Source organism: Pterocles gutturalis, unplaced genomic scaffold, assembly GCF_000699245.1.
Source record: "Pterocles gutturalis isolate BGI_N339 unplaced genomic scaffold, ASM69924v1 scaffold9345, whole genome shotgun sequence".
Lineage (NCBI taxonomy): Eukaryota > Metazoa > Chordata > Aves > Pterocliformes > Pteroclidae > Pterocles > Pterocles gutturalis.
Window position 1 is genome coordinate 66,704 of NW_010143422.1, and position 13,955 is coordinate 80,658.

The following is a 13,955-nucleotide window of genomic DNA, read 5'->3' on the forward strand; positions in this document are numbered from 1 at the left end:
ACAGAGTTCCACCACGTGAGCGGGAAAGTATTCTCAACGCTGATTATCATGGGGACTCTAAAATTGAGGGTAACTTGAATGTTATCCTAAAAGTTATAACGGAGTAAAATCTTATTCATTTACCCGATTCTGCCCTCTTTCTCCCTTTAGATTCTTGTCTTCCAGTTGTGAATAGGGAGAAGAGGTGTATTCACCTAAATAAACCTTTTGGGACTGAGAAGCCCCATTCTGATTGCTGCGTAGGTTGGTGTGTTTTGGTTTTCCCAGTTCAGCTGATTTGTCTTTAAAAATCACCCAGAGATACTTTTTAAATGAGTACAGACTCCTATGAGCTCCAAACTCCCTCCCGTGATCCACTTCCCCTGTTAAAGATCTGCAGAAGTAGACAGGCATCCATATACCAGGTTCAAAATCCTGATTTGGGGGTTACTCAGTAGCAGCAGCCTGCTGTGTTTCTCAGGATCCTGAAACATGTCAGTCTTTAAAGGGCATTGGACTAAGAAACTGATTTCTCTGCCTGCACCTATAAAGGGCAGCCCTTGAGAGGGTGAAGGAGCTGCATAGTAAAGTTAGCTGTGGATTTGTCTAGATCTATGTCAGAAAGGCTTCACTGCTATTTTCTGTTGCATGTTTAATAAGCAGCATACTGTGTTACCAGAGTTGACTTTGCACTCTTGCTGTAAATGACTTCTTGGCCTCCTCTGGAGCATGCTGACTGGGCCACAGCACTACAAGATGCCAGAAACATGTTTTAACACAGTGGGAAACTGTGATCCTATTAGACTGTACCAGCAGAGAAGCAGTAAATCAGGTAGGTTTGGTCCATTATATCAGGGAGCTGAGTTTGGAGGCTGTAACTAGAGGGTACCTTCCTCCTTCTCTTCCTTCAAGCCTGTACGATGTCTTAAGTTTCCTGCAATATATGGAAAGAAGAGAGAGAGTCAGGAGGACTATCTTAAAATCAGGATCTAATCCTGGTAACTGAATTTTATCCACTTAGTTCAGATCCTCATTTTAAGACATTCCTCCCCCCAGCATTACCAGGAATGGGCACCTACCTCTCTGAGAATTCACATCCATCTCTTTTAGAGTTTCAGCCAAGTTTCCTCTCTGGAGCTTCCCACAGAGAGCTGTGGTGTTACTGCAGCAGGGGAAAAGGCTTGGTTTGCTGCTGTCCTCAAGGCTGTGGGGTATGTGAACACCATGGGGTGGAAGGCTGTGGATAATCCCGCTCCAGGGTTGCAAAAAATGATGGCAAGAGTAGAAGTGACTCCCCATGGCCTGGAAATCGCACCACTTACCCCCAGTTACCTCCTAATCTATTTTAGTGTTATCAGCAACAGACACCTCTTTTTCTGGGTCAGTGTTGTGAGGTGACACAACTTGGAGGAATTTGTCTTTACTCATTGCACTGCTGTTTTTCATAAGTTCTAGAAAAAAGGTGAAACTGAGCAAAACATACCATAGGATACATTTGGCCCAGTGGCTGCCGGTTGAATTGAACGTTATATCATCTCATCTAATTGGACAATGTAGGAAACAATAGTGCAAAGAAGTAGCAGGGAAAATCTAATTAGATGATTGTCAGGGAAAATTTATTGGCGAGGTATAAAGAAATGAAGTTCTGATTTATGCCTGTCTGGAATCTGGCCCTTTGTTTCTAAAACGTGTCAGGAGAATAAGTTGGTTAAGAGATGTTAAAGCTAGAAAGCAATCTTTAAAGTATGTTCAAGGAATAGTAAAATCTGTAAAACTTCACACAATAGGGACTGAACTGAAGAAACCACAAGAATTACCTCCACATTAAGCTCCCTGGGGCAGATTCACTGACTGCTGCAAGCAAAAAAAAAAAAAGGAACAGAGAGCATGTGCAAAGTCCTCAAGGAGTCAACATAGTAGTAAAAGGAAAAGGAGCCTGGAGGACTCTTGGGCTCTATTTTTGTCTCTTCCACATAATAGCTATGTCATCTTAGTCAAATCAATGAGGTCACTGTGCTCTTGACTGATCAGTGGAGTTTATCTATAAAGCTGAGAATAAAAATTTTCCTCAACCCTGATTTCTAGCTTGGTCTGCTGGTCTTGTACTTTTCCATAGGTCTTGAACAAATCAGTAGCATACAGGGAAGGTACCTTAAGGGTTGATGGTCAAGTACTTTTGTATTTTTGGACAAAAAGTTCCCTGTTCAGTGCTACATGTTACTATTTTTATGAGTGGTTATTAGGATTTAGAGTGTTATAGAAGCATCAGTGGAACTAAAAAATAGATGCTACTGAGAACTCCATGAACGTCATCCATTGTTGTTTTCATTCTGTCCATTAAAACAACACCAAAAAGCTTCCATTCACTAAGTTGGAATAAGCTGACAATTTTTTAACATGAAGTGGCAGGATGTGTCCCAGAGGCAGTGGGGGAGCTGATTTTGCATTGGCAAGATTTACGATAAGGGATTCACATGAGTGCTGAGGCTAAAGGTAGATAAATCCCCAAAGGCAAATTCTACTAATAATTGAATTACAAAGCCATTATCATGTGCTGAACAGAGAAACTTTATAGCTGTATTATGACAGGATAAAGCTTGTTAGAATATTTGTGTTCATAGGGCAACTTTGACATAAGGATCTCTGAACATACGTTCTCTTTTCCACCTGTCTGTTGCAGCTAATTATTCTTTCTCTGTAATGCAGTGTATGTGGAGATGGAGGTGTGCTCAAATTGGGGATGGGAAGAAGGAATGCTGAAGGTCAGGAGACATCTCAAAGTGAATAACACTTTAAACACAAAGTCATCTGCAGAAGGCAACTAGAGTCGAATGTGCAGAAAGAGAATCGGGATAGGTTTCAGGAAGGGGAAGAGAGGACACATGGGCAAATAAACATTTTTAGTGATGAGAAGTGAAGCTGGATTTTCCAAGTGATGTGTCACTTTTCTGTTTGGTATTGCATTGAATCCACTGCTAACCTACTCTAAGTCAGTGTTGATAAGCTCAAAATGGCCAGAACTGTGGGGATCTCATTCCACGCTCCTTAGAATCTGTCAGTTTTCTGCCGTCCTTTGCTGCATGGACAAATCATACCTCTTCCCCACAAAACAGGGTGAGGGATGGTCATAGGGGTTCTGGTTCTGCACTTGTTCATTTCCAATGAGACTTGGGAAAGTTATCCCCATAAAAAGAATGAAAAACATTCAGACTGGTTTTGTCTATGAAAAGGGCATAGTAGTGTTTCTGTTCTTCCAGCCTTTTGTTCTGGGCCATTTGCATTGAAGACTCTCTAAAATAAGGTTGTCTTTTATTGCTTAGCTTAAAATACCGTTGATCTTGGCTGCTGTGAGCATGTATGATACAAGGAATATGTATGAAAAGTTTGCCATCAAGTATCTTGTGCATGTACTCCCAGATACGGTGTGACTGTGTCTGAAGTCAAGCATCTAAAATCAAAGACATCGAAAGCTACTTCTCAGAGCGCACAAGCCCCTGAGATGAAGCCCTTATTGTCTGGTGCTTCAAGTTATTTGTTCATGAAAAATGGTAGTTTGAAATTAAGTACACCAAGTGGAAGCTTTTTGTGTCTTCACAATGATGCCTTTTTGCAGTTCTGAGTGGTCTGACTACCTTGCAAGCCTCATCTGTTCCCAGTTTCCATAAACAATTAGTTTTGTCCGTAGAAGTGAAGAAAGATAGGTGGAAACCCCAGGATAACAGGGTCTCTGTTGAATTTCCTTGGCTCAGAAGAGCTGACAGGCCAAGGAAGCCAAGGTTTTAGAAATGTTTCAGACAGAGAGATAGCAAGGGGTTGTTCACTACAGAAATACGCCAACTAGCATTTGCTGTGCAATGGGCCATGCCAGTCTGCTTTTGTTTATTTCAGCCTAGTTCTAAACCAGAGGATGATTAGTGGTCTTTTCCCTGTGCCGCTTCTCACAGTGGATATAGAATCTGCATTCAGAGCAATTACTGTGCTGCAGCCACTGATATCGATTTGTGAAGATCTCAAGTGCAGATGACTAGTTAGTAGGCTTGATGGTGATTAAAATTTTAGGAAGGGACTTTGTCGTAGAACTGTGGGTGTCCTACCTTTTTCATAATGTGAGCATCTTCTGCGTCAAGGCAGTGGGGTCACAGCCTTGCACTCCCCTTGGATTTTTTAAGTCCTCATTTTACTAAAAAGATTATTTTTGACGTTTTTTCTTTTTTCCTTTTTCTTTTTTGAAAATATCCAGACAATTATACCAATAGAACACAGAAAGCTAATCACAAAAATACAATAGGCACTGTTCAGCAGAAAGGGTTGCAAGCATGTCCCTGGTGTACTGAAGTTTCAGGGAGTGCTACAGAAAGACTGAGATTAAAGGGACGGACAAAGGGCATGCTGACATTTTACCATGGAGTGAAAACATAGACCACAGCAAGAAGAAAACTTTATGGAGGTATGAATGATTGGTCTTTGAGAACAGATACTGAAAGGGAAGAAAAGAATTGAGAAATATGAGAAGGAAGTGCTGCTGGCACAGACAACAAAAAGTTACTTAGAATAGCACATGGAAAAGCTTTGGACTGCTGTTTGTTTTCAGAGCAATGTCTGAGAGAAATCAGTAACTGAGTGGGTCCAGAGTGCTGTTCACCTGTACCGCTGTTCTTTGCAGGGTTCGTGGTTTATAAGCTGTTGGATGCACAGCACTTTTCCTTGTTTAACTTGTGAAGTGTACGTTCACCCAGTTCCATTGATCATGTGCACAAAAGATAATGAAGCAGAGCGGGCAGTTGTATCAAGTTAGAAGCATTGAGTTTGAGGCTTTGGTGTTATCTAGGGCAAATCCAGCATGTAGTTTCCTTCTTCCATGTATGAAGCTCGTATTTATTGATCACTCTAGTTTTGGTATAAGAACCTTCAAATCCAGTCATCAGTCAGAACTGGAAGTTCTTTGTTATCAGTTAGGTTTATTCGTTTTGTTTCATACTGATGCCATGGGCTTAACACTGTTCCTTAATAATACTCAGGCTTGTAGAAGTACATTGTCCAGCTCAGCTTCTAAGGATGATACTTTTCCAATTGAAAAAGCTAAGAAAACCCACTAGTAGTGTACCTACATGTTTGGTAGTGTTGTGATAGGTCTGACTGATGTACTAAAAATGTAAGACTTCTGATGTATGGTCCACAGTTTGTAACACTTTGTTGCCAGTTGATGCTTTAAAAAATTATTGTCCCATGCATGTAAAATAATATATCTTCCTACAGAGCATGTGTTCTCAGGTGCAATGCAACGAAGAGCATGCTATTTATCTCCTGTATATACTCATTGTGGTCAAGATTTCATTTCTGAATGTCCCCCAGGCTTTTACATGCCGTATAGTAAATAATAAAGCTGAGGTAAGCTATAGAAAACATTACTTTCTCAAAGAGAAGGCAGCTTAGGATGTTCTCTTTCCACTTTACTTACAATCCATAGTTTATCTGTAATTCATGTTTTTAAACGTAGGTAATAAACATATTTCAGGTCTGTTGTGTTACCTGCTTTGAGGCCTTTATGTGATCACATGTGTGTGTCTGCAGCATAGCTGTCCAGACAACTTATATTCAGTGGAGAGTAACAGCCCATTCTAGGATAAAGTTTGTCTTCTCATGAAGTAATATCTAACACCATTCAGATGAACTACAGTGCAAAACTGCCTGTTTCTCCTCACTGCCTGCAAAGAGAGTTGAGTGTGGCTAGCTCAGAATTAAATATCTGTAGTGTATAACTGGGTAAGGTGAATGTTACTTTATGTGGCTTTCCAGGTGGTACGGAGGGATGTATAGAGAAATATCACAGGGCTACCATGGAGCAAGACAGCATGATACAAGAAAATGTGTCATTAAAAAATTCTGGTTAGTAAGCTGTCAGCAGAATCCATATGCAAGTGATGTCTTTCCGGATGTCAGCTGTGTACAGCTAATATTGATTTGAGCAGTATGTATTTTTATTCTGCCAGTCCTTTGCAACTGATTGTTCATGTTATTTAGTATTATGGGCTTAACTGTGACCTTGTGCTGTCACAACCAAATTAAGCCTATTTTGTACCAAAACAACAGAATGTGTATTTTCTAAGGTGGAAGGAAAGATCAAGCAGATAGGAAGACCTGGATATGGTTCTTGCCTCTACCTCAGATGTACTGTTTGACTTTAGGAACTCTTGTTCTCTACATCGTTGGGACAATTGATGGCTTAATTCTGACTTGAGTTGAAGCTTCTGCAGTCCCACTGCTGGCTGTCATAGTTTGAGACTAAGTAATATGCAGGTCATTGCAGCTGTAACCTTCCAGCTTTCGGGGATTGGTGGGTACAGACACTTGTATGCTGTTCATAAGACATTTAAGAGTTTGATGTGAATTATGGCTCATATCACAAGGGAAAACAACAGTGACAATCATGTCCCATCCATCAATGAGACATCTCATTCTGAATCAATTGTCTTTGCCTGAGAAGATGCGATAGTAGTGTCTCTTGGAGTCAGAATAACACTGTAAGGAGGAAACACACAAAACACCTAACTCTAGTCTCATGGGCTTTAACTAGGGCAACAAGTTCTTTGCTGGATGAATACCATTGTTGCATGTCTCTGAAGAGACAAAGTGTTCAGATCCATTGAATATAATCCTTGTTTCTTTGGAGAGTTCACAGCCTCATGGGGCTGTGTCAGGTCAGGAGGAAGAATGTGCTCACAAAGCTGTACAGTGTCTTCTGCAATAGCCCTGTTCCAGGTGCGCTTAAAGCCCAAGTGAATAAACAAGAATAAAAAGGAGATTTGCCAAATTACAAGCTTAGTCCTTCTGCAGCTTTTTAGAGCTGTTTGTTGCTGCATCTGTCTATCTTGAACGGAATTTTAACTAGCAGACCCAACGTTTTGGCCCTAAATCTGCTGATGATAGCAGGTAAAGGAAAAATGCCCTACGAAGGTACTCCCTTCCCACCCACTTGGTGTCAATCATCAGGAAGTAGAGACTTGAAATGGAAGTTGAATGTTTAGGAGAAAAATACCTTGCCATGAATGTTCTTAAAAATGCAGAAGAGGTTAAAGCAATGCTGGCACACAGACTTTTCTGAAACTTCCCAGTCCCTAGCAGAGGAGAACAAAAAATTCCAAACCTTTTCTAGCTGGAGAATTGTTAGACTTTGTCAAGCAAAGCTAAGGATTAATCAGGACATAAATCATCTTGTTATTGTTAACATTTTTATAATGGTTATTAGTTAATGCGCATGATGATTAAGGGTTGGAGCTGCCTCTGATTGCAGTCAGTGGGAACTGAATTAAGGTCTAAATCACTGTTTGAACCTCACTTTTGATTTCCTGAAAAATAATGAGGCTTTGAACAGAACAGCATCTAATTTGTCTATCACTGGAAATGAATGTTTCTCTTCCCTCACACATCTATTAACTTGGAGGTCAGGCAGCTAACAGCAAACTGGTTGTTTCACCCTTAGCCTTAATCTAGGATTATGATTTGGATGATGGGACCAAGACTGATTGTCAGAGGTGCTGCTGAGGCTGCTGTACAATGGGATTGGTACATGCTTGCCGTCAGTACTGCCATAGTACTGGCCATTTGGGCTGTCCCAGGGATGGAGGCCAGCAGTGCCAGTCCAGGGGAACCTTCAGCAATGGAAGCAAAGCCTGAGTCCATAAACCACTTATATGCAGTACTCAATGTCTTTATGTTGTTGTTTGTTAATTCAGAGTGAACAAACCATAATTTTCTGAGTCAATTTGACAATTCTTTTATTAATGGAACACTGTTTTTATTAGATCAGAAGTGATAAAATGTCTCAGGATGAATTGAGTTTTAAAATTTCTTAATTAATGAGGGAATATTGATCATTAAGAGTGTCAGTTAAGCAAATTTGCATAAAATGTCCAATATAAAGGAACAGCTATAATTAGTATGCTGGCAAACACTATTATCTCATCAATTAAAGTCTTCTGTATCCCACCCAGAACAGAAATGCATTCTTCAACCAAATCAGGAGACACATCACAATGTCAGGTGCCAGTGAGAACAGAAACATGTCTCCAGGTGGAAAGAAGTGAAGGGGTCAGAATAAAAACAAAACTCATAAGTGCAATGTCATTGACTTGATAAAATGTTAGAATTCCTTTCGAATTTTCAAGCTTTTTTAAGGAAAATTCCAAATTGCTTTCAAAATGATCAGCTCATATTTGTGAGTATGAGTTTAGGTCCAGCTAAATAGGATCTGCTGTGGAATTAATATCTCAGACATTCATGGTATCTGTTGTTTTTAACATCTTTGTATCAATCTGTCTTTTATAGGTCCATGATGGGGTCTGGTAGAGACCCTGATCTCGTGCACCTGGAGGCAAAGACAGTGGATGGTCGTAAGTAGATCAGCTTCCAATTGTTGTGGTATTCTGGACTGTCCCTCTTATTCTTGTAACCACACAATATCATGACAAAAATCTGACTTCTGTTTAGCGATTCACTCATTTAATATGAGGGTTTTGACTGTTCCAAGGCAGGTCTGTCAGAAGATAAGTCTTTCAGCAAGGCAAAAGGTTGGGATTAACAGGCTGTGAAAGGAGTCAAGAGCATGGTAAGGAAGAACAGGTGATAAGCAGTAATTAGAGTTAATATATACAGGACTTTCTTCCTTTTGTTCATGGAAACATGACATTGGAGAGAAGTTCCTGGGTCACAGAGTCTAGCTGCTGTTGTTTCACACAGTACGTAAGATCACCTTGTTCATAGCTTTGCAGTTTTAACAGACCGGGGATACTCTGCCTTAGGTACTACCTTTGAAAATACCTCATTTCTCTCTCATTAGAAACCTTTTAATGACCAACCTAAGTGTATTATTCACTGTTATTGCTGGTCCTGTCATTGTTGTTCGCTTTCATCAGCTCCTTGCCCTCCCTACTTTGCCTCTTGAGCTACTTTTCTCCATTCCAGGAGCCTCCTTTACCTGCAACTCCAAAATATTCTCCTAATTGGCTGTAAATTCTCTCAGGCACCCTGAACCACCCACTGGCCTTTTCTCCTTCTATCTGTGCTTCCCCAAGGTTTATTCCTGAGCTCCACTGCTTTTGCAGATCTTCCTCCGTGGACTTCTTTTCCACAACACTGGATTGCCTCAGGCAGGCACCACCCTGAAAGCCTGGCTGCCATAGATCTTGTAATTCCTTATTTTTTCCTCTGTTAAATAGCAGCTTTACTGCAACATAACAAGCAGATTTTTACCATTTGCGATACAAAAGTAATAATGATGCAGTCAATTAATTTATTTAAAAATGGATAAAATTGTCCTCTGGATTGTACACCCAAATGCCATGGTGTCTTTTTTTATTGGAAACTTAAAAACTGTCTGAAAAGGTATCTGTAAGGTAATTTTTTTTTTTAACTCACTGAAATTTAGCATGAAAGAGAATTTTTTGGAAGATGAATTTTTAAAAGAAACAGTTGTGATAGAAACCATAAAGTTTTAAAGGTCTTTCCGTTTCAAGATACGCAAGATTAGTGAAAGCGAATGAATGTATTATCTCTATTTCTTATCATCTGTGATCTCTGATTATTATTTCTCCTCTCAGTTTCACTTACCTGAACATGGCGGCAAGGTTGGGAACATGAGGCTTTCTATTTCTTGGGACATGCTAAATGAGAATGAAATACTCTAGCAGGGCAGTGTCTATTTCAGCACAAAATATTACTGTTATAATCATTAAGAATTTGAGGTCATTGAGATGAAGCACTGAAATTTATGTTTAAGGAGCTGTATTCTGGTGATGCTTTTGAGGAGTGTGCAACACACAGTGGGCAGAGAAAGTACTGTGCTCCAAATGCCTTGAATGGTCTTGTTTGGGTTCTTAGGCAGCAATAAGAACATTTTGCACAACTATAGCACATTTCTGCAACAGACTTGTTGAGTGCTTAACAAATTAGTAAGCTTTGTTACACCTCTCTAAGGTGCAAACCAAAAAACAGGTATGTGAAACTGACCTTACTGAGGAGTCGGGCACATTAGTAAAGAATTGTGGAATAACAAATTATTGCTCATCAGATGAGCTCTAATAACTGATTCTGTGCACTTTTTTTGGCTTAGTTGTGAAGCAGCACAACTGAAGTTTCTCTGATCAGGCAGTGACAGAACTACTGGTGTCAAACCTTCAGCCAGTGGTCACTCCTGTTGCAAACGAGTCATCCAGATCAAAGTTCTACTGATGAGTCAGGAGGTCCCCAGCTCAGCTTCTTGGCAATATGTGTTGGATTTTCAGTAAGTTTGTGCTCTGTTTTGCCCATTGTTCCAGAGAGAGTTGGTCTTTGGCAGAGGACTATGGTGAGTAGCCCAGTAACCTTGGGTCATATCACAGCATTTTTTCCCTGAAGACTTTTGCTAGCAGGTCACAGGATTTTCAGAATGAGACAGGCTACAAGTGTGTACATGGTCTGTTCCTCTAGTTAACAACTTGGTATATTCAGGTCTCTTGGCCACTAGATCCTTCTTCTAAGTACTAAATTCTTTCCCTGGACAAAGTAATTATGATCTTCCAATAAACCATTCTCCTCTGGAGTGAAGCAGGTGAGTCATTGCCAGTGAGGTGATGGAGTGACGTGTTGAAGTGAGAAAGATAACTTTTTTCCAAGCTGAGGTTAATTTGCAGTTAATTTTTTGTGGGGTTTTTAAAAAATGTTTTTGCATTTACTTATTTATACTTTGTTTGGAGTATCTGTTTTGAAAGGTAACCAAGTGTAAAAATTCAATAAAGGGTTTAAATTTTAGAATGTAGAGTTGCCAAAACAAGGCAGGGAGAAAGAAGGAAAGAAAAGCAGGGGGAGAGGAGGGGAGGGGTAGTGGAAACAACCACACAATCTGTACACTGAAATAAAAGATCCTGAAGTGGTAAAATAAAGGCTAAGCCAAAACCTGCTAAACTCCATACAAATATGAAAAAGCACCTCATTCTTGTGCTGGTATCTTTTCCAGCAGAAGCTGAGTAGTACAACTGCAGGTGAGAAGAAGTAGAAATCTCAGAAAATTATGGTGTTAGCCCATCTCCCTGGTGGGGTTGTTTGAGAGCATCTGTCAGCAACAATCTTAGTATTGGGCTTTTCCTGCTAGAACACCAGTAACTCTCTGTCTCTGCTCCCTGATTGTGGTCTGTCTGTGCATTTTATTTATTGTGTTTATATACATAATGTAAAAAGTTTACAAGGATCAAAACAGGAGTCTCTTAGCAGGCATAAATAAGTATAACTTCAGTGGCATGTTAATTTATACCTGCTGAGGATCTGGCTAGCAATGTGCTACCTGAGATCATACTCTCCCTACTTTTCTCTTCCCTTGGGATCCAGAAAAGTCTGGACTCTGTCTGAACACACTGTGTCTCTTCAAACGAGTGTGCAGGTAGTGATGAGCGAAATGAGTACAGACTGTGCAATTTGGTTGTCTTGATGGAGACATTTGCAGGGCTAATCATTGCCATTTATGTTTTTAATCCTCTTGTGTAAATGTTGAAGACCACAAGGTAAATTTTTTATTTCGTCAAATGTGATGGTTTTATTTCTTTTTAAAGGCTTCAGGCCAATCTGAGTCAGGCTGGGACTAGGAGCACAGTAGTGATTTTTCTGGTTGGAATAGGTTCATATGAACCTTATCTCACATTTTCATTTGTACGCTAGGGTATCCCTGGTGTTCCACTTTGATTTTGGAACAGGATCAAAGGCAAACCAGCAAAGCCAGCAGGAACTGTGAATTTTTCTTGCCTGGTTTCAGGTCAACACCCCAGTAAGACAATTAATCCCCTACAGTTCTTAACCGCATGATAAGCTTCTCTTCATTACATTTACCACCATAGTCAGCAGGCAGAATGACTAGTAGAAGTTAAATCCAGGTTTCCTCAGACGTAGTCTGCAGCACTTTCAGAAGCACTTAATGACATGTGGGTTTTCGGTTTGTAAAGAGTATGCAAGTTTTGAAAGATCCTTAGTTAATGGGTTTATCTGGTTTGAGCTGGGGAGAGTTATCCCAGTAAGGCCTGATTCAAGCTAATTGACACGAGAGGTAATTTTTATACAGGTGGTCCCTACTGAGGAATCCAAACTGTTGGTGAGAATTAAAAAGATGGATTCCTACAAGGCACTTGGAGAATAACTGGGTACCTGCTCACCCTCCGCTGAATGGCAAAGCTGACTTTGAGGATGTCTAAGTGACAGCTTCTATAGATGCAAGTCAAGAAAACCAACTGTTACATTTATGAGAATATGCAGTCACTTATGTAGATAGATGCCAAATGATTTTGAGTAGTTCTTATTTTATCTAGTTTATTTCTTTAAGTAAGCTTCTGTTATTTAAAATGTGCTTTTGTTTCCTTTGTATTTCTTCTGCTGTTCTGATTTATACCTCAACTTTTCTTATTGAGAGGTAATTTGGGTGCTGCTGTGGTTGCAGATAAGACCAAAGCCTCACCTGTGGTCAGCAACCATGCTCTGCTTGCTGACCAACAGGGACTGAGCCTCTGGCCAATAGTGTCTGAATCACAAAGTTGTACTGGGACTTTAATTTCTGTTTTCACAGAACATTGCTAGGAAGAAATAATTACTGTGGAAAAAACAAGTAGGCAACCTAGCCGGACAGTCTTTTGCTAACGTAGTTAGAGTGGTGAATTAATTCCCATGGTGCCCTAAACCTGTGCAGTGATTTTTTTCCTGATCATGATTAGTATTTTGTCCTAATCATGTTTAGTATTTGTCCTGGAGAATGACATCTGTTAGTTTCTCTAATTATATCCTTATGCCAGAAATGTCAGAGGATATAATTCTCCATGTAAAGAAACATTCATGACTCTGACATGCAATGAAGAAAGAGTAGCAGCAAGATAAAAACAGATTTGTGAGTAGCTAGGAAATGGGATGGCTTCATTTCACTGATCTTCATTACTGGCTAATTGCTTTGCAGTTGCTGAGTCCTGGAGAGTAGTGAATATATTCCCATCTCTTAAATGTTTCACAAATCAACATTCAGACCAGACAGAAATGGATAAAGAATAGTTATTTTGTGTGTTTCTCAAAAAAGGAATAAAAGCTTTAATGTATCAGAGAACATTCAGTTAAATTGTAGTACTCATTGCCATGGGAGGCTGTGGATGCTGTAGGTGTACCTGGGCTGCCAAGGCACCTGGACAAATTCTTATAATCTCTTCTAGGCTTCTGTTGTTAGTCGCTGTTGGAGAACGGTTACAGACCTAGTTCTGTCAGTGAGATATGTTACTACCATGTTCTTACAGTTCATTAGTTACAGGATGCCAGTCATCCTTCAAAAGCAGAAACTATCCCTTAAGGATATTCCATTGTAAATCTGGAAGACAAACAAGTCATAGATTGTGTGGATGCTCTTTGCATAAACTAATTTGTCCTTAGTGGATTTATTTGTGAAGAGAAGGACACATTCCTCAATGAATTAAAGATGATAAATAAAAATCGGGAGGAATGATACAGTCATTGTGGGTACACTGAATATTTTATTTGTCTCTCCTTGTGATCAAATAAGATTTTCAAAATACATCCATGCAAGCTTAGGCTGGAAAGCAGTGGGTATTATGGCTCGATATGTCATATAAAATAACACTCGGCAAAAAAGTATCCTAAAGAAAGTCCTACTCTGCTTTAAGAAAAGATTTGAGACTCTCCCCTGTACATTTGTAGAGGCTTGTCGACCTCCAGTAACCATCAATGACCTTCCATCTCCACCAGCTGAACCAAGAAATGTCTCTGGGACAGGCTGGATGCATTTCCCTTGAGAACATATTAGCATGAAGCTGGAGACAAACAGAAAAGACTAAAACATTTCATGGCATTGGGTCCCCCCCGGCACTTAACTTTTGCTATGTGTTAGCATTTGCAATTCTCTTTCAGCACTGAAACAGATTAATTTTGTCAGAGGTTTCCCTTACAAGATGTTTCCTCCATTCTTG

At 39.9% G+C, this 13,955-nt stretch overlaps 1 protein-coding gene across 1 annotated transcript in view; it reads left to right on the forward strand.

Moving 5' to 3' along the window:
* LOC104469978 (VPS10 domain-containing receptor SorCS1-like) overlaps positions 1–13,955 on the forward strand; it is a gene marked incomplete at its 3' end in the record, with an annotated part of 67,355 nt that overhangs the window by 25,318 nt on the left and 28,082 nt on the right. Inside the window, exon 4 of the mRNA XM_010084731.1 lies at positions 8,305–8,369. Within this exon, the coding sequence (XP_010083033.1) occupies positions 8,305–8,369 (65 nt within the window). The remainder of the gene's footprint in view (positions 1–8,304; positions 8,370–13,955) is intronic.